We start from the raw sequence: 24,784 nt of genomic DNA on the forward strand, positions 1-24,784 counted from the left end.
TCCAAAAATCAATATACAGTGAATAATTAGTAACAAAGGTACATGTACATGAGGCGTATACATGCACACTTAGCCTACATCAATAAACTATTTAACAATAACCAAAGATCAGTATCTCATCAGAATAAATCCTTTGACTGTAATAATCTCCTTTGAGAAGATTTATTTTATATTTCAAAGATAAAACAATATTGAAATTTATTTCATATGCATGCATGCAAAATTAAAGCCCATTGTATTGTATGACACCCATTCCACTGCATTAATTAAAAGCTTGTTAAATCCTTAATTACTATGTTTATTAAGATTAACTAGGCAATTATAGTTATAGAAAGTTAAAAAATAAGATTAACATTATGCAAATGCATTTTACTTCTCCTAGGCAACAAAGTGCATAAATTTTATTAATGAACATCAACTTCCCATTGGAATTACACAGAGCTCCTCCGCTTCCGGCTCCTCCACTTCCGCACCACCCTGACTAATTAACTTAATTAAGCTGTTGTAATTAATTAATACATTTGTTTAATTGTATTTGTTATTAATTCATTAGATTAATAATTTATCTTCAAAATAAGACCAAAACCATTTGTTCATGATGAATTTTAGCAAAAATATAGGAATAAGTAGACAAAATGATTTAGCAAAATGTGACAGCACCACCTTTTTTAGGGTCCCAGTATAAAAAGCATGACCATATGGTGAATGAATATGATAATTACTAAATAAACGTGCTACAATGTCTGATTTATTTGATATGTACACCAGTTACATGTCAACTGAAATTATATGCATAATGTACTGCTAAATGACCACTTTTTCTGGGACACTTTGTATAAGGTGCTCAAGATCAATGGATTATTTAGGGGTTCATATATTTTCTTGGATAAATGATTGTTTATACCTGAGGGCTTTATGTGCTGTTAGTTTCCTCCACTACTAAGAAAAGAATCATTTTTTTAGACTAAAAACTGCCATTTCCTTATACTTTTTAAAGTTTTTCTAATCTCCAATTGAGAGAATATGTTTACTTGCTCAGTTCTTTGTGTCTTGACATGCGCAGGCATCACATACATTACTCGCACTCATGTGCATATGTTAAAAAGTATAAGGAAATGGTAGTTTTTAGTCTAAAATGATTCTTTTCTTTATAATAGTTGTGGAGGAAATTAACAGCATCTTGAGCAATGAGCATCTTGTACAATGCATCCCAGAAAATGTAGTCATTTAGCAACCGGAAAACTGGGAATTAACATCGTTTATGCCTGGCTCTTGACCAGTCACACATGCTGTAGCAAGTATGTATGAACTTAGTGTTACCATAGATTTTGGTATGTCTAAAATAGTGGACTCCTTGTGTTATGCCACAATGGTGTTTATTTTTACAAGCATAAAAAAACCCTAAAATGTGGTTTTAGTTTCAAAAGAGTAAAACAAAAACATGGGCAAACTAATATGGGATTTACTTTTAACAGAAATAGCATATAAACAGGGAAATCCAAAATGTGGTTTTAGTTTCAGAGGTTCAGAGTTATGTAATAAAAACAGAAACAAAATATTTATTTCTGGATGGTATAATGTTTCATAGTAGTATTATACAACACAGGAATACATGTAACCACTGTTATAGAGAAGAGAAGCACAGGTCGTATGACCATCCTAGTACTATGTTTATTTCTTGTTCAGTATAATTAATGTTTCTGTCACATGTACTGCAAAATTTGAGTCCTGGATAATGTTACATTTCTGTGTAAAATCAGTTGTGTCATTTAGATAATTAATTCAAGATACTATAACCTCAAAACAAATGAGATGGAAATAAAATTGCAATATAAGAAGGAAAAAATTTGAAATGGGCATTAAATTTTGTTTGATTTAATATAATATTTATGTCTTCTAATTTTGTTTTTGATGTTTTGCGCGATAGAGAGAACATCAGAACATAATGTCGTCAGACATGGCTTGTAAGATGTTGTGATAAACACATGTTTTGTGTCTAGAAGCAGAAAATACAGACTTCTTTAATACATGTATGCCTTACGCCAATGTAATATTACAAGTTAAATAGTTTTTGGCAAATGATTATTTAAAAAATAATTCAAAGTACCAATTATGCTTCATAATGGTCTTGAGTAGAAAGTCGGTGAAATGTGCAGGATTGAGCAATTCTCTGTTTACACATCCAGGGATTCTAGTTTGTTTTGGGTAGGGATCATGTGATACGCCTTGAGAATTTGAAAGCGGACCCTTAGCAGTACCAATTTTCCATGTATGTTTTCCATGTAAGATTTTCCATGTAAGATTTTAATAATAATATAATAATAATAATTTATTCTTATATAGCGCATTACATCAAAGACCACAAGGCGCTTTACAATTAAAACATGTGTACGTAAAAACAAAATACCCATTAAAATATAAATATACATCATTAAGAAATAAGAAACAAATGAAATAGGCACACGATGAACATTGCACAAAAGGTATTGCACGGAAACAAATACATGCAAAATGAGCAAAGAAACAACTATGTGAAATGTTCAAAGTGACGGCATAAGCAATAAAGCAAAATAAGTTTAACCAGACAACAATTTTGAATAAAAACAGCAATATACTGCTTACAAATATCAAACAGAAGATGAAATTAGAATCATAAAACACGAATTTTTTAAAAAGCCAAGCTGTACACTACATAGATAACACGTGAGTAGAAAACAAAAAAGAAAATGAAGTATACAGCGAAGCAATATAACATATGATCAATTCAATGTAATATCAAAAATGGCAAAACACAGTATCAAATTGAATATGAAAAATTCTAAACAAATAAGGATACTTTTAACATAAAATAATACCAAAGTGGCGAAGCAAACATATTTACACCAGGTATAATACTCAAATGAAAAGAGCAATCACGAGAACAACCAAGAAAATAACTTGAGTTAAATACGAGGTGTATAGGCAAAATATTATGCGAAACATATTGCACACTTTTATAAACATAATTAATAACCAAAATTGCACAATTATAATAATACAATAATATCGAAGCAAGCATATCTACCATGTCTACACCAGGTATAAAGACACATCACGAGAGCAACCAAGAAAAAATAACTTATACGAGATGTAGACAAAATATTATGCGAACATAATGCATATTTTTTTAAAAACATAATTGATAACAAAAATTGCATAATAATCAATAATACAATAATATCAAAATATCAACAAACAATTTTTTAATGTACGGCGACCAAACATATCTACACCAGGTATAATGCTCAAAATGAAAAGAGCAAGACACACCACGAGAGCAAACAAGAAAAATAACTTATACGAGGTGTAGACAAAATATTATGCGAAACATATTGCACACTGTTTTAAACATAATTCATATCAACAATTGCATAATAATTCATAATACAATAATATCAAAATACGATGTAATTGTTCAGGCAATGAGTATACAAAATCCAAATGATGAGAAATTCGCGAGTAACACGGAGTTACACGAAGCACAGAAAATGATGGCAAAGCAAACATGGTGCAGAACATTGACGTTATTAACTAGAGGAGAGGTTACTAGCACTTCACTCTAGTTAATTCAGAATAATATTGCAAAAAAATTAAACAGAAGCAGATGAAAAGATATACTGTATGCAAAATGAAGCGATAAGTGACACAAGGGGAGAGGTTACTAGCACGTCACCCAAGTGTTGTGATGATGGTTAATCCACGCAAAACTGTGAGCAACAGATGACGAAATCACAGACAAAAACCACCAGGGGAGAGGTTACTAGCACTTCACCCTGGTGTGGCACACTAAATAATGCATGAAAGAGCTCCAATTGTAAATTCGCGAAAAGCAAAAACATATCAAGCATGAAAACATTGGCGAAAAAGATGTGTCTTTAATCTTGACTTGAACATTGGCAGAGATGTAGCTTGACGGACATCTGCAGGCAGGCGATTCCACAGAGTTGCTGCAGCGACTACAAATGATCTATCACCATAGAACTTCGTGTTTGAGCGAAGCGAGTTGCAGGCGTGTTGCACATGACGATCGCAAGCGGTCTCGTGGAACATACAGATTAACAAGATCACAAATAAACGCGAGGCGCCATTTCATTCATGGCTTTGTATGTGAGCAACAGGATCTTAAACATAGATCTGTATTCAACAGGTAACCAATGCAGTTGACAGAGCAGAGGTGTAATGTGCTCACGGCGAGATGCACACAAAACAAGACGAGCGGCGGTGTTTTGAACACGTTGGATCTTCGCGATTTCAGATTGAGATAAGCCATACAAGAGGGAATTGACGGGAGTCCAGCCGCGATGTAACGCAAAGCATGTACTAGTCTGCAAGTCGTGTTGTTATCCAGATATTGTCGTATCTGACCGATTTTCTGATGGCACACATAGCAGATCTACAAAGATTATCCACGTGATTTGTCATACGGTGAAGAATCCATAACAGCTCCGAGATTACGAGCTCGTGGTGAAGATTGAATCACGGTTTCACCGATGGATAATTGGGAATGCACTGCAGGTGACTTGCTGAACTGAGAGGAGAAATGGATAAACTCGGTCTTCTTATCATTGAGAACCAACTTATTGGTTGAACACCAAAATCGTATATCAGCAATGCAGGTTTCAATCTTCTTTATTGCGGACTCTCGATCTTCAGGATTGAATGTCAAGTATAGCTGAGTGTCATCTGCGTATACTATGCTACTGACACCATGCGATTGTATGAGGTCATGAAGGCGCACTATAGAGTGTAAATAACAGCGGCCCAGCAACCCGATCCCTGGGGGACACCGTAGAATAATGGCAGTCGTCAGAGAGAACATTTTGATGCTAACAGACTGAGTACGCCCACTCATGTACGACTGGATCCAGCTTAAGGCAGTATCTTGTATTCCATAGCGTGTGGCAAGGCGGCGAAACAGGAGTCCATGATCAATTGTATCAAATGCCGCCGAGAAATCCAAGAGGACTAGAAAAGCCTCTTGGCGCTGATCAAGGGCACTTAAGATGTCATTCTGGACACGTAATAAAGCAGTTTCCGTACTATGATGACGTCTGTAAGCGGCTTGAATGCGGGAATGTAAGTGGTTGTCCGTAAGATAAGATTGTAGCTGCAGAACGGCGACTCTCTCAATAACTTTGCCTAAATATGGCAAATTGGAGATTGACGATAGTTGGCGTACGTCTCTGTCCAGGCCAGGTTTCTTTAGCAGCGGACGGATGCAAGCATGCTTCAGGGACGAGGGTACGACGCCAGTGGAAAGAGATTCATTTACGATGGTAATAATGGTCGACAGCAGGTCATGTAAGCACAACTTTAAAAGCGAAGCTGGAAGGGGATCTAGGCGACATTATGATCTTTAGCACATCTTCCTCTGAAACAGTCAAGAACTCGGAGAATGAATGAGAGCAGATTTCCGGGATTTCAGTCGAAATTGGCAGGTCAACATCATTGTCTAAGCTATCACGAAGTTTTTCACCTTGTCAACGAAGAACTGTGCGAAGCTGTCAGCAAGTGCCTTAGGACAATCATATGACGGCAAGGTTTCTTCGGGCTTAGGACTAGATAGCTTGTCGACGACTCTGAACAGATCTTTAGGCTCTGAGTCGGTTATCTGAGAACGATGAAATTCATTCTTCGCTTTATTCAGAAGGTCTTTGTACTGAATACATTGTTGCTTAAACTGTTCTTTATCAACAACCAGTTTCGATTTCAGCCACTTTCGCTCAAGACGACGTTTCTCTTGTTTAGCAGCACGGAGAGTGTCCGTGTACCATGGAGCATGAGGTCTGAGTATTACAGAACGCTGAAGTAACGGAGCATGTGTGTCCAAAATATCTGACAGAGTTGTTGAAAACTGATGTGCAAGATCTTCTAGTTCATCTGACGGAGAAGTTAACAAAACTGACTCGTGTATGTCTTTGGTGAATGTTTCAGTATCGATACTGCGAATTCTTCGGGTTTCAACACGTTTAACACTTGGCGCTGGTCGTAACATGTTAACAAAGCATTTAATTGCTGAGTGATCCGATGGCAAATCATGGTGCGTTGAGGGGGACATCACAAGATCGTCATCCTTTCTTGATATGATTAGATCCAACGTATGTCCTTTCTCATGGGTAGGTCCAGTGATATGTTGTTGAAGACCTGCTAGTTCGAGTAGATTGGAAAACAAGGCAGCTTCGCGATCATCTGTATCGTCAACATGGACGTTAAGATCACCAATGATCAGGAGATTTTGAATTACAACCAACGACTCAAGAAGTGTGGAGAATTCATCCAGAAACATGCGGAAAGTGAGTTGATTTTCGCTGTTTTCTGGTGGTCGATAAATAACAACAAGAGCGCGCATCGAGGTGGAATTTGATTGAACAGTTACATCCATGTGTTCAAACGCTTTGTATGTGGGGCTATCATTGATGTTAAAAGACACCCCATCACGGATAAGCACACCAACTCCACCTGCTCGCTTAAAAGTCCGTGGAACATGGTGCAGTTTAAAATTTGGAAGGGTATTGCCGATATCGGCAAGAGTGCGGTGGTCTTTTACGCCTCCAGTAAACCATGTCTCGGTAACAGCAAAATGTCCAGTTTATGATTAATAGCGAAATCACAGAAAGAGGCTGATTTGTGTCCTTTTTTGTGCTTAGCGTTAAGCGAACGGGCATTCCAATGCGCTAGCCTGATGCGAGGTGCATTCTGGGATTGAGTGCTAATAGGCTTGATTTTAACCAGATTTTGTTTGTTGACGAAGCGTGAAGCGTCTTTTTCTTCCCAGCGTGCATTTCTGTGAAACTTTATGTTTTGAGTTCTCGCAGTGATGCGTACACTTATAGATCGTTTCTTGTTTATACCACCTCGACACCCTCGCTTGGTTTCATTTGCGAGTATGTTAAGGGCACGAAGTTTATGCCACGTCTGAGGGAGTATACGAGGATAATGCTTGTTTATCACACCTTTTCCAATGTTCATGAGCAAGTCTCTGCTATATATAATTCGATTCATAGCATCAAATACGTAAGTTCAACAAATGGTGCAAAATTCGACAGAAAAGCAATATACGGCAATAGTTCAAAATGTCACAGTACGAGAATATATTATAAAAATACGGCAAAACAAAGCAGCAAGTTGAAGACAAAATCAGTTCATTGAGTTCTATAACGTTAGAAACGAGAAACTTACTACAATGAAGAACAGTTTCATATGCACAAATAGATAAAAACAGGTATAATTCTGGACACGAAAATTAGAACGCAGCCACGATGGGCGCCATCAATCAATCTATTTTCCATGTGCATGTACTGTACATCCCTGTATTCTGCAATCAAAAATAAAGAAAATGGGTGAAGTGCAAGAAAGGCCTATCTGCAATAGCTGCCAGGTGTCATTTGTGTACAATATAGAATGCAGAAATGGTCAAATTGTCTATAGGGCAGCTATTGCAGATAGCCCTTTCTTGCACCAAACTCTCGAAATACAGATCCTGTATGTTGAAATCTACTTTTAAAATGACTAATAGATGCATTAAAAAGATATTTGGTCTTTGATTTGTATTCAAGTAAGCAATGCATGCTTTCTATAATAATTTTTTTGGTTACATAATGGAGAATAAAACTGATAGTAGTCGGGGGAAATCTTGCGTTTCGTTTGCCACAAGGAAGTTGCAAGGCACCAGAGGTTGAGATACCTTTCTGTCAATGTTTATTTTTACTAGATTATGCATTGTACACAGTATCACTATGCTTAGCTATGCTGGATGCAGGGAGAGATGTGATGCCTGGTTTGGCATAATGTTCAGTATCTATGTAAATTAATCAAATTTAGAGCAAAATAGTATTTTTAGCGCCATCTAGTCTAGTCTAATAATAATGGCCATTTGTCATAAATGCACCCGGCATCTTTTTTTTCAGCATAACAGATGGGTACATAAAATGTGCGAGGGAAAAATTACCAGCACATAAAAACCCTTTAAGGGGACAGTCAGTCACCCACCTTTGCACAGTATGTTTTGTGGGGCCAAAGAGCACATCAGACACACCAAATTGCATTCTGAATACGAGGAATGTCCTTCTGATATCAAAGAATTTTGATTTTTTTTTTTTTTTTTTTTGAATTTCTAATTTACGATAAGATACAAATTGATATTTTTTGTATTTTTTATGTTTAACAGTCCTCAAAGTAAACTTTATTATAAATCTAATGATCTTTACTTAATGTGTATAAGGAAAAGCCGTCCATCATAAAATTTTTGACATTTAATATTTAAGATTTACATTTTGAAACACCTGAAAACTTTTAGGTCATTTGGTGAAAAAAATCTATATCTTCTATACGAAAGGTCAAAGATTTCATATGATGGACAGCTTTTCATCCCAGCTACATAAAGTGCATATCATTAGATTTACATTTAAAATAGACTTGGTGATTTATTAAAGCATTATTTACAATATTGTTTCATGCAAGCCAGCCGAAGCTTTACCTACACTCGTCCAGAATATGCTTATCACTGAAACTGATTTCTATTTCTAGCGCGAATGCTCACGCCCATGCGAAGTGGCGACGGCGAATGAAGCGCCGATCACCGAGCGTAAAGCGCTGGAGCTAGTGCTAGATCTTTAGACAGTTTAATTGGCATACATTTACGGTCAAAAATGGTTACATAACATAATATAAGCAGTTCAAGTTCATGAAGACAGTCAATACTTGATATATTGATCAGTTGTAGTTGATCAAGAGATGCTTCTTCCTGTGTCTACAAGTGTTTATTAGCTCATTCCTTTTGTTCAGTGAGGAGAGATGAGGCTTAAATATGATGAAGTATTTTTCCTCTAGACAAAGTCTGCATAGTTTGTTGGTAGTTGAATAGGCCTTAGCCCGACTGATTAATTTCCATTCAGTTGAATAAGGTATTTTCTTATCCTTTAATTTCCAAATGTACTCGCTTAATGTTGTTGAATGCCTTTTGTCACTGTTATTAAAGTCACTCTTATGGCAATTAAAGCGTGTTTTGAACGAGTTAGCGGTTAGTCCAATATATGTTTCATGATGTGAATTGTCAAGTCGAGTTACCGTCGCCTGGTAAATTATACTAGAAGCTAAACAATTGCCTTGGAGGGGACAGTCAAGTTTCACTTTACAGTTGCAAGTTTTTCCATCTGGTTCCTTGGGTTCTGCTTTGCGCAAAATTGATCTGTTGTGTGAAGTTATGATTTGTTTTACATTGGTCATGCAACAATAACTAAGTTTAACAGTATTTCATTAGATTTATAAATTTTACATTTATAAAGGACTGTTAATGTCAATATCATTTTTCAATAATTTGCCATAAAATTAGTATTATATATCGCAAATTTCAAAAAATCAAAATCAAAATATCATCAGGATATACCTTGTATTCAGAATGCAATTTGGTGTGGCTGATGTGCTCTTAGGCCCCACAAAAATACTGAGCAAATATTGCTATTCGAGTCCTTAAATGGTTAGCTTGACCAGCACATTCAAGTAGCAGTGTCCAACGTTTGTATATTTATTGCTAGTATTATTATTAGCCTGTAGTTAAGATATTCAATTTCCAATGGAATATACTGATAACGTTAAGTGTCAAAAATTAGACGCCTAGAAATAAATCTGCAAATATATTAATTTATTTATAGATTTATTACTTTATTAATAGATTTGTTTATTTTGATTAATTTATTAATAGAAAAAATTATTAGTAGATTTTAATCTATTAAAAACAGCAGCCTCAGAAAATTCATCGACATTTCAGCAGAATACTGCTAAAAGTGAAATGTTTGCACTTGATTTTACTTATTTTCATCTTTTCGCACTCTAAAGCAGCCGGTGTATCAATTTTCTACATCCATGTATGGCGCTGCACAAAATGGCAAACAAAATACTAAAAATTGTCAAAGAGTGAAAAATGAATAGCACAAAATTACCGTTTTTCACTTGGTAATCAGATAGAATATATTGGAATCCTTTGATTTACATGTATGCATTGAATGTTATGTCCAGCTGAATTCAACATGTGGATCCTTATAATAAATAATGTTGTGTTGCTTTTGATAAATCAGATTTACCCAGAAAAGCAGATAAATTATCAGCAATATTTCTTTGTTGCATGGTCTGTGACCTTAGCAGCTATACATGGTAATTAATATAAAAAAAAACATATTGTGAGTTATGGCAGCCATTTTCATGAGATTAAGATACTATGGTTATAGACATGTTGGTGAAAACAAACTATTTTTATAAAGGTGATGATTTTTTTCACCAATGCGCTATATTTTTGAAAAAATACAAAAATAGGCACAAAATTGGGCAGGGGTGTAGTACCCCCTTAAGCTACAGTTGTTTGAATATCGTACAAGCAAAATATATTTGGTCCAAGACACTAGAACAGTGCTCAAAATACCTTTTTTGTTCATTTTGAACAGATTATAACCCTTTGTACTTTTAGACTTTTGCTGTTGACAAATATTTGTCGCGGTATTTAGGGCTTAAATTTCACTAAAGAGGCTACCAAGTGCCATTGCCTGCCCTTTTTCAGTTTGGGCTTTGGTGCCCCAGATCTTTGTCAACTGCAAAGGCATTCTTCATCATTGAATAATAGTAAGTCAAATATTCATGTGTTGGGCTGCTATACCACCGGCATGTCCAGGAACCTTTCCTGCGTGGGGCTTAGGGGGCTTTCAGAGTTATGTGGGGGGCTTAATGGCTAAAATCGTCAAAGCGGCTGATTTTACACAAAGCGTAGGGGCTTCAGCACCCAAAGCCCCCCCCCCACGTTAGGTTAAAATTGTGCTAATCATCTGAGAACAATTTTTTTTTCAGCTGTAGATTGGTCAGTAGATATCATGTACTAAACACATTGTGTTGTATTTTGTTGCATTTCTTGTTCAAGCTACACCAGAAGGCCAACAAGAGCTGCCTGAAAACCGCTCCATGCGGGTAGAAAATAAAAACTTCTACTTTGACATAGGAAACAATTATCGGGGTATTTTTATGCGGCTTAGCGAAGTACAGGTAAGTGCATTGCTGTCTCTCTTATATCGGGCTGTTCCGTTCAACATCCACACTCCCCCTATGGAAGATTTCACTGTCATCTCAGTTGCACTGTATATGGTCAATTCAGCTGGAAATTCTGGCTACTTTGAAAAATTGCAGCTGAAAATTGTTGACATTTTAAAAAGCTATTTGAAATTTGACCATCTTAAATCTGACAATTTTGTTTGGGATTCCAAAATCTTGCACACCTTTTACACTTTTTATGGATGAAAATGATTGGATCTGGAATACTTTAAACTGTTGAATTTGGTTGGAATTACTATAAATTTTTCCACAGTTGGGGGTGTGGTTTTCAAATGGAATGGCCCATTTAGTTGTTTCTTGTGTGTTTTGTTTTATTTATTTGTTTGTTTGTTTGTTTGTCTAACAGTCCACCAAAAGGTGTGCAACTGATCACGGATGTACAAAAGAAGTCTTTAGTCACATAAAATTAGTTTTTACCTTGTCTCTTTAATTTAGCTTAAATCTGACAAATTTATTTGGGATTCCAAAATCTTCCACACCTTTTCCACTTTTTACGGATGAAAATGATTGGATCTGGAATATTTTAAACTGTTGAATTTGGTTGGAATTATACATTTTTCCACAGTGGGGGTGTGGTTTTCAAATAGAATGGCCTATTTAGCTGTTTCTTGCGTGTTTTGTTTTATTTGTTTGTTTGTCTAAACCTTCAAGAAACTAAGCAGCAACAGTCCACCAAAAGGTGTGCAACTGATCACGGATGTGCAAAAGAAGTCTTTTGTCACATAAAATTAGTTTTACCTTCTTGTCTCACCTGAACTGCATTCAGAAAAAGACTTACTGGACCATTACATGTATAAGATCTATTGGGCCTCTTGACGTTGTTCAGGTGGCCCAAGGGCAAATCCACTGGCCCAGATTTGTTGTTAATATTGTAACATGTCATAAATTCATAATTATGCCATTGAATTAAAACTCCCAACTAGCCCACTGGGCCATCCAGACAGTTCTCTCCTGGCCCAACAAGAAAACTACTGGCTAGGGCCGCCAGTGGCTAAATCGACCCCTGTCTTGACCGAAATTCTTACCCCCAATGCAATATCAAAGTGATGGATTAACATTGGAGCTGTTTCTATTGTTATGCAATATGCCTATATATTCCCTTTATCTTTGTATGCAACTTTTGATGAGATTTCAGGGTAAAAATATGCTAATAAAGTGGCTAATTTGCATCAGTTATGCCAAAAACCTTAACTTAAAATAACTACAGCTTGTGGACAGATTATCTCAAGCTATGTTTGGTGTGTATGGTAATGTCATCCATTACCAGTCATGCAGAGAATGTCATGTTGCATTTTTCATACATGTAGTAGTCTTTGAGTACAACTTTGGAAGCGGTACCTTTTTTCCATTCAGTTTTGGAATTATTGGCACAATTGATGCATAGGAGTTTGTAGAACTTACATAATTGGTGCCATTTCGATGTCAAAATTTGATGCGCAGATATTGATGATTTGTTACCAAAATTAGGCATATTTCGGACATGAAAAAATATTTCAGACATGAAAACAATCCGCTAAATTTCTGCGTATTTCAGCATTTTTGGTGCACCTTTTTCAGTTAATTTCTACTTCAGATGACGGGGAATGGTGAAAACTTGTCTATTTATCAGTGGCGTAGATTTCTTTTTGACATTGAGGGGGATGGAGTTGGAAAATAATTCTTCAAGTATAGTCAATGCAGCACCTTTTGGCGACTTGTTTATGGTACAATTGCGCGCGAAGCGTGCGAAAAATTATACTATTTTGAAGCTAAACTGATGAAATATGGTGTAAAAGTAGAATAAATGCGCACGAAGCGCACAAAAATTTGCACTTTGGGGGCTAAATGGGCAAATATGAGGTTAATTTGGTCAGAAACCCATTATTGAAAGCATCAACATTGGGGGGGGGGATGATTGTATTGCCCATCCCCCCCTGGCAACCCCCCCCCCCCCACCCAGGATCTGCTATTTATGTCTTTTTAATGTTTGATGTAAAGCCACGAGGGTTGACCTAGTACGCCCAGCCTTTCTGTTGCATTTCAATGCTTGGATTATTATCTCATCATGTGGGATTCTTGCGCTTGCAGTTGCTTTATGCTGCAAGATTTGCTGGTGTTAGGGTTAAGTAGGCCTCGTTAATTATTGGGGAAAAGAGGTCAATAAACCCTAACACTGTTTCAACTCTTTGGCCCCCATGGACCAGATTGTGTCGCAAGTACAGGTGAAAAAATAATCATTAGAAATTAAGTGCAAATTAAAGTCTTTCTGACTATATTTTTTGTCCCTTTAAATAACATTCTTAAGTAACATAGTGCTATAGGGGCATCATCCTGTCTTGTATACAGAGATTAACCCGCTGTAATGTATGAATTACTTGAGCACATAAACACAAGTTGCAGCAAAAAAGTGTACTCGGCAAGGCAGTTGATAAAGTAGTCAAAGGGTAATTTGTTAAGGTAGAATCTTTGGGCCAAACCACACACCACATGGAAATTAGTTAGAAAAATAGAAAAAAGGGAGTCTCCTTATTTCTAAAAAGAGCATTGTGCTGTACTTTGAGGAACCCTGTTGTATGAAATGTAGCAGAAAATGTGTCCAAGCCAATCCTTCTGAAAATTGAAAGGCAATCAAGTTTTCAGGATGTTATGAAAGATTATGCTGTTATATGAACCAATTAATAGATGAATACATGAATGAATGTACATAAATAAGTACCGGCGATTAGTGTTAATGTATGTAATTTGTATGTATGTATTTGTTTGACTGATCTTGATTTATTGATTGGTTGATCTTGATTTATTGATTGGTTGATCTTGATTTATTGATTGGATGATCTTGATTTATTGATTGGTTGATCGTGATTTATTGATTGGTTGATCTTGATTTATTGATTGGTTGATCTTGATTTATTGATTGGTTGATCTTGGTTTATTGATTGGTTGATCTTGGTTTGATTGGTTGATCTTGGTTTGATTGGTTGATCTTGGTTTATTGATTGATCTTGATTTATTGATTAGTTGATCATGATTTATTGATTGATTGATCTTTATTGATTGATCTTTATTGATTGGTTGATCTTGGTTTATTGATTGGTTGATCTTGGTTTATTGATTTGTTGATCTTGGTTTATTGATTGGTTGATCTTGGTTTATTGATTGATTGATCTTTATTGTTGGTTGATCTTGGTTTATTGATTGGTTGATCTTGGTTTATTGATTGGTTGATCTTGGTTTATTGATTGGTTGATCTTGGTTTATTGATTTGTTGATCTTGGTTTATTGATTGGTTATCAATTGATCTTTTTTGAATGATCACTGTATTGGCCTCACCTGATCTGCCATCTGTCCTTATAAGTTTTGCACTTTTTCAAATCAAACTGCAGGGCATGGTGCACTAAACTTTAATTTTAATTATAAGTTTAAAGCCTTTTTGTAAAGTGAACTTCAAAATAAGTCTGAAGAGTGAGTAGGTATGGCATAATAACACATTCTGAGCCCGTTGTATGGTAGTTGCAAACATTACCAGTTGGCCCTCAGGGTATCAGGGAGTTTGTTTTAAAATAGAATTCAACTTCAAATATCACTTTCACTAACCGCCACAAATTGTTGGAGATCTTCCATCAAACTTCATCAGCTACCTAAGGCAGTGGCGTAGCGTGGGTCGTCATATTGGGGGGGGGGGGGCACCAGTCATGATTGGGGGCTACCGGGTCTGATTGGGGGACCTCAAGCCATTTTTCAGCTATTTTCCTATGGGATTTTCTCAATCTTGCAATCGACTGGGGGTGTTGTGGTGATCACTGGTAGTTGCTGATCACTTCTAATCAAAATGTCATGTGATCGAAAAAATGTCTGCTTGTTAAGGAAATGCAGGATTTCATTGTATGTTTACCATGGATTTCTTTGTTTAACAAAAACATGTTATTGTCTATCCAGTAGTGATTGTGGGTGTGGTAGAACTCGAAAAGAACAATATCGTCAGTCCCAGGCTAACGTGTCAAACATTAATTACATCAGCCCATCTCATTTCCTATGCAGATGCATGCAGTATGTATCCAAGATGTCCCTTCAATTTCTAATTATGAGTCTGGTAACATTTCCCAAGGCCACCTCCGGTGGACATTTTACAATTGCATGATGAAGACTATAATGTTTAATGTTACAGGTTTGGAGAGGTGCTGAACAAATTTACAAATGAACTAGCTTTATCTCTTTAGGTGTATTCCATATCTGAATTCAGTCTGGTTAGAAGTCCATCCCAAATGGCATTTTAAAGCTATAATGTACGATCTTATGATATGAAATTGGTTTAGTTTTTTTTAAACCTGATTTTTTGATATATTTGTAATGTTTCCACATCATGTCCCAACCAGTTAAACTTAAATGGAATCAGCCAAATGTGTTGTATTTGTCCAGGTCAGTAGAGCAATTTCAGATATAATGTCATAATTCATACATTAAAAGGGCATTTCGTGATCCATAGCCTCATCCCCCCCACTTTTCTAAAAAAAAGTTACCACTGGAAACCTCTGGCTACATAATATTTATGTACCAAAAATTTCTTGCAGATTAATTTGTTTAGCAAAAATATCGTCAAATTCTGATATACCAGAACGAAATGAAAACAGTGGTCTATATGGAGCACATATACACATAATCATGCATAACTCGCAAAATCGGAATCAACTGAAATTTTGTGAATAAACTTTTTTCATATCTACTGAAAAATGTCATAAAAAGTGGATGCTAGGATCACAAAATCCTCCTTTAAGGGGGTACTACACCCAATTACAAAAAAAATTGGACAAAGTGGTGTGCAAAATGAAGGGGCAAATCTTCTCGTTTTATTGGTGGCATCGGTATCAATGTAGCTTACATGCGTTTGAAGATAGAAGCCAAAAGGAGGTACATCACTGATGATATAAATTCACTTCATTTTGGAAAGCTTACTATCAACGAATTAAGTTAAAATTTTGGATATGTGTTGCTAACACATTAGGGAAATAATGTTGATATGTAAAATGGGAATAAGTGGTCCCTGATTTCTTTTATGACTTCATGAACTTGGTGCTCCACAACTATCAAAAAAACGAACCGGTTAAAATGCTTCTATTTTCAATGTCGAGCTATATTTTGTATTTTGAACTTGCAACACTATGTCACTGAAACTTAATTAAGCCATAGGTAACCGGTTACCACAACCACACTACAGAAATGATGAAAAAGATTGTATTTTTGTCACCTATACCACCATATTAGGTAGTTTTCCGTAAGCTTCATTTTTGTGATTTTGGTAACTATTTTATATTTATTTGCCCAATCCAACTCAACTAGGCAATCTAAATTGTACTCACCATTTACATCCCAAGGTATTTTAGTATATCCACCTCACACATTTCCATTATATATCCAGTAACAGACAAAATATCAAAATTGATGCCTCATTATGACATGTATGATATCACAGACTATCACATGTATTCATAATTGATGCCTGAATTTGACCTGAACCAATTGACATATAACCTGACCTTTGATGACCTTATAGCCTTTTTTAATCTCTTTTCCTAACAACATATTATAGAAGATACATACATGGTGTAGTATTTAATTGTCTATGTGGAAGAGATTATTTTGGCCTATATAATTTATTCAGTGTTATAATCAGTGAGTATATTTCTATAGATAGTATAACAAAGGATTTAATGTATTCTATTCATGTATTCTACTTGGACATGTTCAATAGAATAAATTATGGTTTGTTATGAAACACACATCTCAGTTACCAGGATACAGTAAACAAAAAAATATATAGGGCTAAAATGATTTTCTAAAATGGTTTAAAACCACTTTTTATGTAGAGATATTTTATAAGTTCAGGACATGAGATGATGAACATATTTATATACTTTATAAATTTGCAACAAAAAAAAGAAGATGGGTACTGATGAAAATCGGGGTATTAAATCGCCTTAAGTCCCCCCATAGTTAACCCTAACACCAGTAAAAACCACAAAATACCACAATGAAAAATTCTGAGCATGCATGCATCCCAGGGTCTGCGATGATGCTCACAGAATTGCTGGCCGGGCAGCAATAACCTGTGCAGCTACCGGTCCGCGATTGTGTGCTTGGCATGCGGGGGGTCAAAGGTTCGAATCCTGGGGTGCCAAGTCTAAAATTCTTCTTCTTGAAAAATTCGGATCTTCTTTGATTTCCGATATCAAAAAGCATGGGTCAGTGTTAGGGTTAGGTAAGATGTATTTTTCCAGATTAGAGTGTCTTCTAACCCTAACACCAGTAAAAACCACAAAATACCACGATGAAAAATTCTGAGCATGCATGCATCCCAGGGTCTCATGGCGCAATCACCCGGCGTGTGATATGCTCACGGAATTGCTGGCAGGCAGCAATAACCCGTGCAGCTACCGGTCCGCGATCGTGTGCTTGGCATCTTGGGGTCAAAGGTTCAATCCCGGGGTGCCAAGTCAAAATTCTTCTTCTTGAAAAATTTGGATCTTCTTTGATTTCCGATATCAAAAAGCATGGGTCAGTGTTAGGGTTAAACGGATACTCGGATAGCCAGTGTGGTTTCTTTCACTTACTTCAATATTTCTGCTTAAAATGGACAGAACCACTTCCTGACAGACTAATATCAGCACTATGTCAACATTTTGGGTACAGAATAACAAAATAAAAATTTGACAGCAATCGTACATTACTGCTTAAAAATTGAAAGGGTTTTAAATATAAAATGGCTATTTAGTTAATCATAACATGTTTTTAACTACCCAAAAAAACAACAAGGAAATGATATTGCCTATTCACCGATCGCACAGGGCATCTCAAAAAGAATCAAAATTGTGCTCCCCAAATTTGATCCTTTTGACCCTTGCATTGCTTTCCACTGCAAACGAACGCTGAATCCCTTTTACAAGATATTATAAGCGTGCTTACTATACTAATCATCATGTGCATATTATTTTGCTTGAGATTGGATGGTATATGCTTTCTATATGGGGAGCATGCTTTAAATTAATTTGGCATTTTATTATTGTAGTAATTGTCAGTACACTCTTGGATTTGTAGTTACAATGAGGGAAGGGTCAAAGGTCATAGGTATTTCATGTGAAATTTGGCTATTCCAGTTGAAATCCATACACCCCTATGGAAGACATTATCATAATCTCCCACAGGGGGTGTAGATTTCAAATGGAACGACCCATTTAGGTAGTCCCATTTGAAATTCACACTCCCTGTGCAGAAGATTTAGATCATGTCTTCCATAGGGGTGTATGGGTTTCAACTGGAATAGCCCAATTTTATGAGATGTATCACTATGGACCACAAGAGCCTCATCCCAATGGCATAGTCCTATAACCTCAATTACATAATCATGGTGCGAAATTTGACCTCAAGTTGCAGAGTATGAGTTTTTGTACCCAAGTCTTCAAAGGTCGTTCAATGAATGTACAAATGCATTGGGGTTTAAGAACTCTGCACCTGATAGATGAGCATGTTGTGGATCCTAGTGTATGACTCTCCTCCATTTTGTTTGTGGAATACATGGTTCTTACATTATTGTTCTTTCTCGTTTTTCTTTTCTGTTTCAGCCCAGGAATCAGTACCGAACATCCATCACTATCCCAGAAAGATCATGGTCACGGTTCCGCGATATATTTACAGATTACTGCGACAAAATGAAGGAAATACTGAACGGGCAATCAGGGGCTTCAGGCGACCAGGGGAGTGAGCAGCTTTTTTCAATAGCCTGTATTCATTGTTTTACTGCTGTAAAAAAAGGATTTCACTACCCTCCTCAAATGTTAAATAAAACCAAAGTTTTTAGGACATATTACCATACACAGGGAGGGGCGAAACAAAAAAATAGCATACACAAGAGTGAAATTCTTAATTTATAACATTGCCCCATAGTTATAAGAAAAAAAAAACACCTCAAAATATTCAATTAAAAAAATCCCAGTAAAAGTGTCTCTCAACAGATTAAAACAAAAAATGGTGGTAAAAATCTGAATACTGATGTTGTGAGAAGATAAGGTGTATGAATTACACGAAAATGTTAAAGTGTATGTTATTTAGAAGACTGGCACACTAAAACGTGTTGAAAGTACCGTGGGTGCCCGCCTGGGTGGTTTATAGTTAATGATTATAATATGATAATGCTGTGTTTGTTGTAAAGGTGAATTATTAAGGTGTAGTATTTGAATGTTGTAAGTTTCATTTGTTTCATTCATTATACATTCAATCATTCACTAATTTCTTGTGTATATATAAATATTAAAAAAATGAAAGGATTAATAAATAGGCAGCATTTTATTGCTGAAATGAGTTTAAAAAAGGTATATTTAACTTATGTGTATCTTTAACAAAGTTAAAGTAGTACGGGCTTTAACTTGGTTTAAGATATATCTGAATCGAGTTGGTTCATTTAACATTAAAGGTAGGACTGATATTTTTTAGTGACAGCCAATTATTGGTCTTGTCTTTTCAGTGGCTTCTTTTTGTTGTTTTTCCTTTTTATTATTACTATTATCATTTATATGATTACTTGGACAAACAGACAAGAATTATTTACTGGGTTAGGATTTTAAGTAACAAACTATAAATGGCTTTTTGTCAAGAAGTTTGTCGCTTTTAATAATTGTGTTTTTTAGAAGAAACAAGAACTATTTATTTATTGCTTTATTTTTAAGCGGGAGATGGGAAAATAATATGTTCAATTCAAATTCAGAGACAATATAAAGGGTGCCTAAGATAGATTTGTCTGTTCAACTGGTTTTATACCTATGTCTTTGTTAATACAAGACCAAATCAATAAGTTAATGGTCATATGCTCTAGAAGACGAGTCATGTTTCCCCCCGGTATCACGTTAACGAGACCCAAAATACAAAGTCAATATCATCTGAAATTGACGTCCTCAAAGCGGCACATACCCGGATTGCACCGTCATTGATTATAGAGACTCAAAACAGAAGGTAAATATCATCTCAAATTACGGCTCAAGTGTGGATTCACTTGATATATTGGGGCCTCTAACTATAATAATTATAGATTCCAAACAATGAGGAAAATATTAAAAGGGCATTGAACTTTGACCTTTGCCCAACCTAGGGAACAGTTATTGCATCCTGCACATTACATCAGTCACTCGATTAACAATGTTTCTGATTTAATTTTAGTGCATTGTCAATTCATTATCTTTTTCATTTCAGATGAAGCCTCATATTGAAAAGGTTTTGCCAATTAAACTGCTTATTTAAAGCATGATGACATAACCTTGCGATCACATGACCTGTCTTCTCGTTGCAATGACCTCAACTTCCTGTCATACGTAGCTATAGTAACAGCATATTGAATCCTTATTTTGTAATAATGTCCACAATAGAAATATTATTTTGTGAGACTTATAACTCCTCAACGATGCAGCTGAAACATATATTATTATTATTATTATTATTATTGTTATTATGGGTAAGGAGTGTGTGCCGATAACACTATTTTAAAAGGGGTGAAGTTGAAAAAACAAATGTTTTAACAGATTGTAATGATGGCGTCATAACAGGTATTAAGGCTGGAAAACCACCATTAGGGCTATACAAATTCTGTAAATCTGAAGGTCAGGAAATAAAAAAATGCTGCTGTATTTGCACAAACCATCATAACGGGTAACTTTTTGTAAACTTCAAATCAATTTTGGCACTTTAAAAAAAAAGAAAAATCACTGTTTCTTATTTCTGAGAGGAGTTGAAAGTTCATGATGTAATGTAATTGTATTGTGGAACAACCGTAGAGGAATGCATTGTTACGACACACTATAAAAGGAATGTTAAGGAGACACACAAGTGTACAAGGAATTTTATTATACAAAAAGTTTAGATTCAGATCTATAATTACATCTATAAAAGGTACGGTATATATTTAAGGCGTCACAAGTGCAGTCCTATTTTGAAAAATGAGAAAGCGAATAGTATATAAAAAAGCTGTTGTGTGTAGGTTCAATTAATATCTCTTAATATATTGCTGCTTGTTATTGTGCTTCAATTTGGAGGAAAAAAATGTAGACTTGAAAAATAAAAAAAGGGAGTAGGCCTTTATATGATGGAAGGAATGTAACCTGGAAGTACTGACCTTTAAAAACTCTTTAAAAAAAGTGGATTTTTTTTTGTGCTGTGCTATTAATTTTGGCACCTTTCTCACACTTTTGTGCAACCTTATTGTACTTGTTGTTACACAGGCTATTCCAGCTGAAATTAGTCCATACAGGACCAACGCAATATTTAGTACTATAATCAACGCCGTCAGGCGTTGGTCCTTACAAATCCGTTCGCTACCCCCAGCAGTGCACCCTCATTATAATAAACAGTGACCAAAACCAAACCAGTCGATAAGTTACGTCATGAATCCAAATATGGGAAATAGTCCCGCCCATCATTCGGGCCATCATTCAACCGCATCTATTACATAACTGGGACTCTCATCTCAAGTACTTGGTATCCCAATCGATTGATTTTGAGAATACAAAGCAATACAAACTTTTGAGGTCGCTCACCAGTGCATGGAAATAGTAGATATCTACTATTTTCCATGACCAGTGTAAATCGGGCTGGTATGAATTAAATGAAAGTTTTTTGTTGCTATATCAGTGCAGAGATAATGTAGGCCTAATCAGTGTTAACAAAAAGTCATTTGTATGATTCTAGGTTTGTTTTCTTTTTTTATTTAATATTGTCACATTTGTCGAAAGGCCTAACCGTGATACTATTAAAAAAGCTAAAAGAACATCAATTCTACACACCGTTTATTTGGAACTGAACTTTGATTTATTAAAGTCATAATGTTCGATGTTTTTAAATTGAATTTGGTTAATTTTTTTCAAACCTGATTTTATGGCATATTTGTAATGTATACACATGTCACAACTTGCATTTAAATGGAATCAGCCAAATTTGTTGTGTTTGTAGGTAAACAGAGCAAAGTTTGACTTCCTCCTATAGAACTGCGTGTTAAACGGCCAAAATAACAAACAGTGTTTACCTCGTTATTTCAGTTCAAAATGGACAGAAAGCCATTCCCGATAATTAGGGCCTATTACTGGTATTATTTCAGCATTTTGAATATATAATGACACATTAAAAATGTGAAGAAATCGTACATTAACCCTTTAACACCAAACTGGAAACTAAGCAAGTAGGCTTACTGTTGAATGTGTTGATATTTCAAATGCATGTGAAAAAAAGGAACGGAAAAAAAATCACAGTATATTTCTTTAATCCCGAAGGCATGAAAGGGCCTGTGATTACTATTTGAATTTAGGGTTTTGATTTAAACTATTTTAATATTAAATCTTTAAAAAAAAACCATGGTCTTCTCGTTTTAACCGAGGGGCATGGGATTCATCACTTTAACTACGTCATTCACGGATGGAGCTGAGGCAACGACTCTCCGCTCCGTTGATAGTAATACTTTCCTGGTCTTTGTTTCATTTCAAAGTTACAAACAACTAAAGACAAGACAAGACAAAATTTTAAAAAGTGCACTGCTTTCATCGTTTTTCAATTTTTGGCAGCCGTCTGTTTGTATGAGGCGAGGTCCAAAAAAGAAACACTGCAAAATCTAAATGTTTATAGGCCTAATTTGCCATATTTGGTAGAGATACAGTACTTAAAAAGCTAAGGGAACGTTCATAAATACTTGGGGGCTGAAAATTTTTGATTTCGGAATGTCAAAACTTTTTTGACCCCCTACACATGTTAAACTTTTAGAACCACTTTTTTTGGATCCTTTTTTTGTATACACCAAAATATTTTGTACCCCCACACCAAAATTACTAAAAACACCCGTTTTAGGCCTATTTATGAATTCCAAGGGGTCATAGGTCAAAAACCATAGGTCTCAGAAAAATGTTATGATTGACGTTTTTGATCCAAACATCCAATTTAGTAAACTGATACACTTTGCAAGATGTATATGTCCATTTTCAAAAAAATTCCCATATAAAAACTTGTTCTTTTGGTCAAAACTGAGCAAAAATCACCCAAAAATGCCATTTTTACCCATAAATTAAATGTATTGAATAAAGCGATGGTCTTTTTTTTCCAATCGTTAAATGTCATTTAAACTTTAGAATGTAAAAATATTCCAGCAAAATGTTACACAAGGCAGCTATTGAACTAATACCTTTTGGAAACAAACTCTTGAAATATTGTGTTAGTAAAGAAAGTGAATAGGCCTACCTCACTTTAATAGGAATTGGACTAAACTACAAATCAAGTAAATGACTACATTTTATGGCGATGTCGACATTTTAAAGAAAATTAACACAAATTGGCACTCACTGGAAAATAAAGCTCTTCCCATATCCTGTCGGAAAACCATGTCCATGTAAAAAAATCCCTTCGTCTGTTGGCGGGTAACTTCTTGAATTCCTAGTTTATTCGAAGCATGCAAAATAACGGCGTCATCCATTTTTATAGTATTGTAAAACAAATAATAATAACTGAGGCCTAATGATAAAATGAAACGATGGCCACCCCCCCCCCAAAAAAAAACCCCGTATAATGTGCGCAACCTACAAAGTGAAGAACTTGAAAAAGAACATTTCAGCCCGAGTCACGGGTCAAATAATCGCCCAGTATCTTCTTAACCATTTATTTATATGGGACAGGAATAGAGGTTATCCATGTTCTATAAGCTGCATGTCCTATCAACGACTGCTATACCTTGTTTAGGACATTCTAAAGAAGTACCTGCTGCATGTGCAACCATGACTGTTTCAAAATAGCCCGCCAAAGTCATGCAGGTAACTCCGAGGTCGTGCATTGAATTAGTTTGAATGATGAATACTACGGGAACCAGTGCCTTTTGTTAGAAGTCACACATGAGCGAAGTGGATAACCTCTATTATCAAAAGTCCCGGGGAAAATCTTCAATAGTTTCCCAATTGAAGAGGACATAGATAAATTGAATGAATGAATGAATGGACATGATTATCGATATTGTTACGCAATAGTGGTGTTAGATCCAAAGCTGGAAGCTAGTAGTTGGCAGGTGGAAGGTAAGTCTAATCTGATTGGCTAAATATCGTCAGTAGCTGTCAGTAGGCGTGGTTAGTCAGTTTGACATTTCCCTTGACTTTCCAAGGGGAGGATATGTCGGATCTATAGGACCAACGCCTGACGGCGTTGATTATAGTACTAAATATTGCGTTGGTCCTGTATGGACTAGCTGAAATGCACACACCCCCTATGGAAACATAACCTGAATCTTCCACACTGGGAGTGTGAATTTCAAATCCAGTCATCCTTTAGGTAGTCCTATTTGAAATTCACACTCCCTGTGTGGGAGGTTAAGGTCATATCTTGCATAGGGGGTGTATGGATCTCAAATGGAATAGCCCCTATGTAGGACTGGTCTGTGAGAGGAGGAAAGTTGACCAAATTCACGTTAACAACATGTGATTTTGTATGAAATTGTCGGAAGTGCGAAAATTGATACGGGATGAAAAGTACCACTTTTACGGAGCTTGAATCATTAGTTTAATAGAAGTAGGCAAGTGTTATTGTTTTTCATTGTGTACTGATATACCTTCACTTCAAAACTTGCACTGTTTGATTGGGCTATCCATTTAAAATCCACTCCCCCCTGTGGAAGATT

At 35.8% G+C, this 24,784-nt stretch overlaps 1 protein-coding gene across 2 annotated transcripts in view; it reads left to right on the forward strand.

Annotated features, from left to right (window-relative positions):
• Positions 1 to 20,732, forward strand: part of LOC140136849 (transcriptional regulator protein Pur-beta-like) — a 73,653-nt gene extending 52,921 nt beyond the window's left edge. The window contains exons 6-7 of one of the 2 annotated variants that reach the window (XM_072158447.1): positions 10,943 to 11,064; positions 18,723 to 20,732. In XM_072158447.1, the coding sequence (XP_072014548.1) occupies positions 10,943 to 11,064; positions 18,723 to 19,031 (431 nt within the window). In that variant the 3' untranslated portion in view covers positions 19,032 to 20,732. The remainder of the gene's footprint in view (positions 1 to 10,942; positions 11,065 to 18,722) is intronic. The other variant, XM_072158448.1, reaches the window with a different exon arrangement.
• The last annotated feature ends 4,052 nt before the right edge of the window (positions 20,733 to 24,784 follow it).

Source organism: Amphiura filiformis, chromosome 17, assembly GCF_039555335.1.
Source record: "Amphiura filiformis chromosome 17, Afil_fr2py, whole genome shotgun sequence".
NCBI classification, from domain to species: Eukaryota; Metazoa; Echinodermata; class Ophiuroidea; order Amphilepidida; family Amphiuridae; genus Amphiura; species Amphiura filiformis.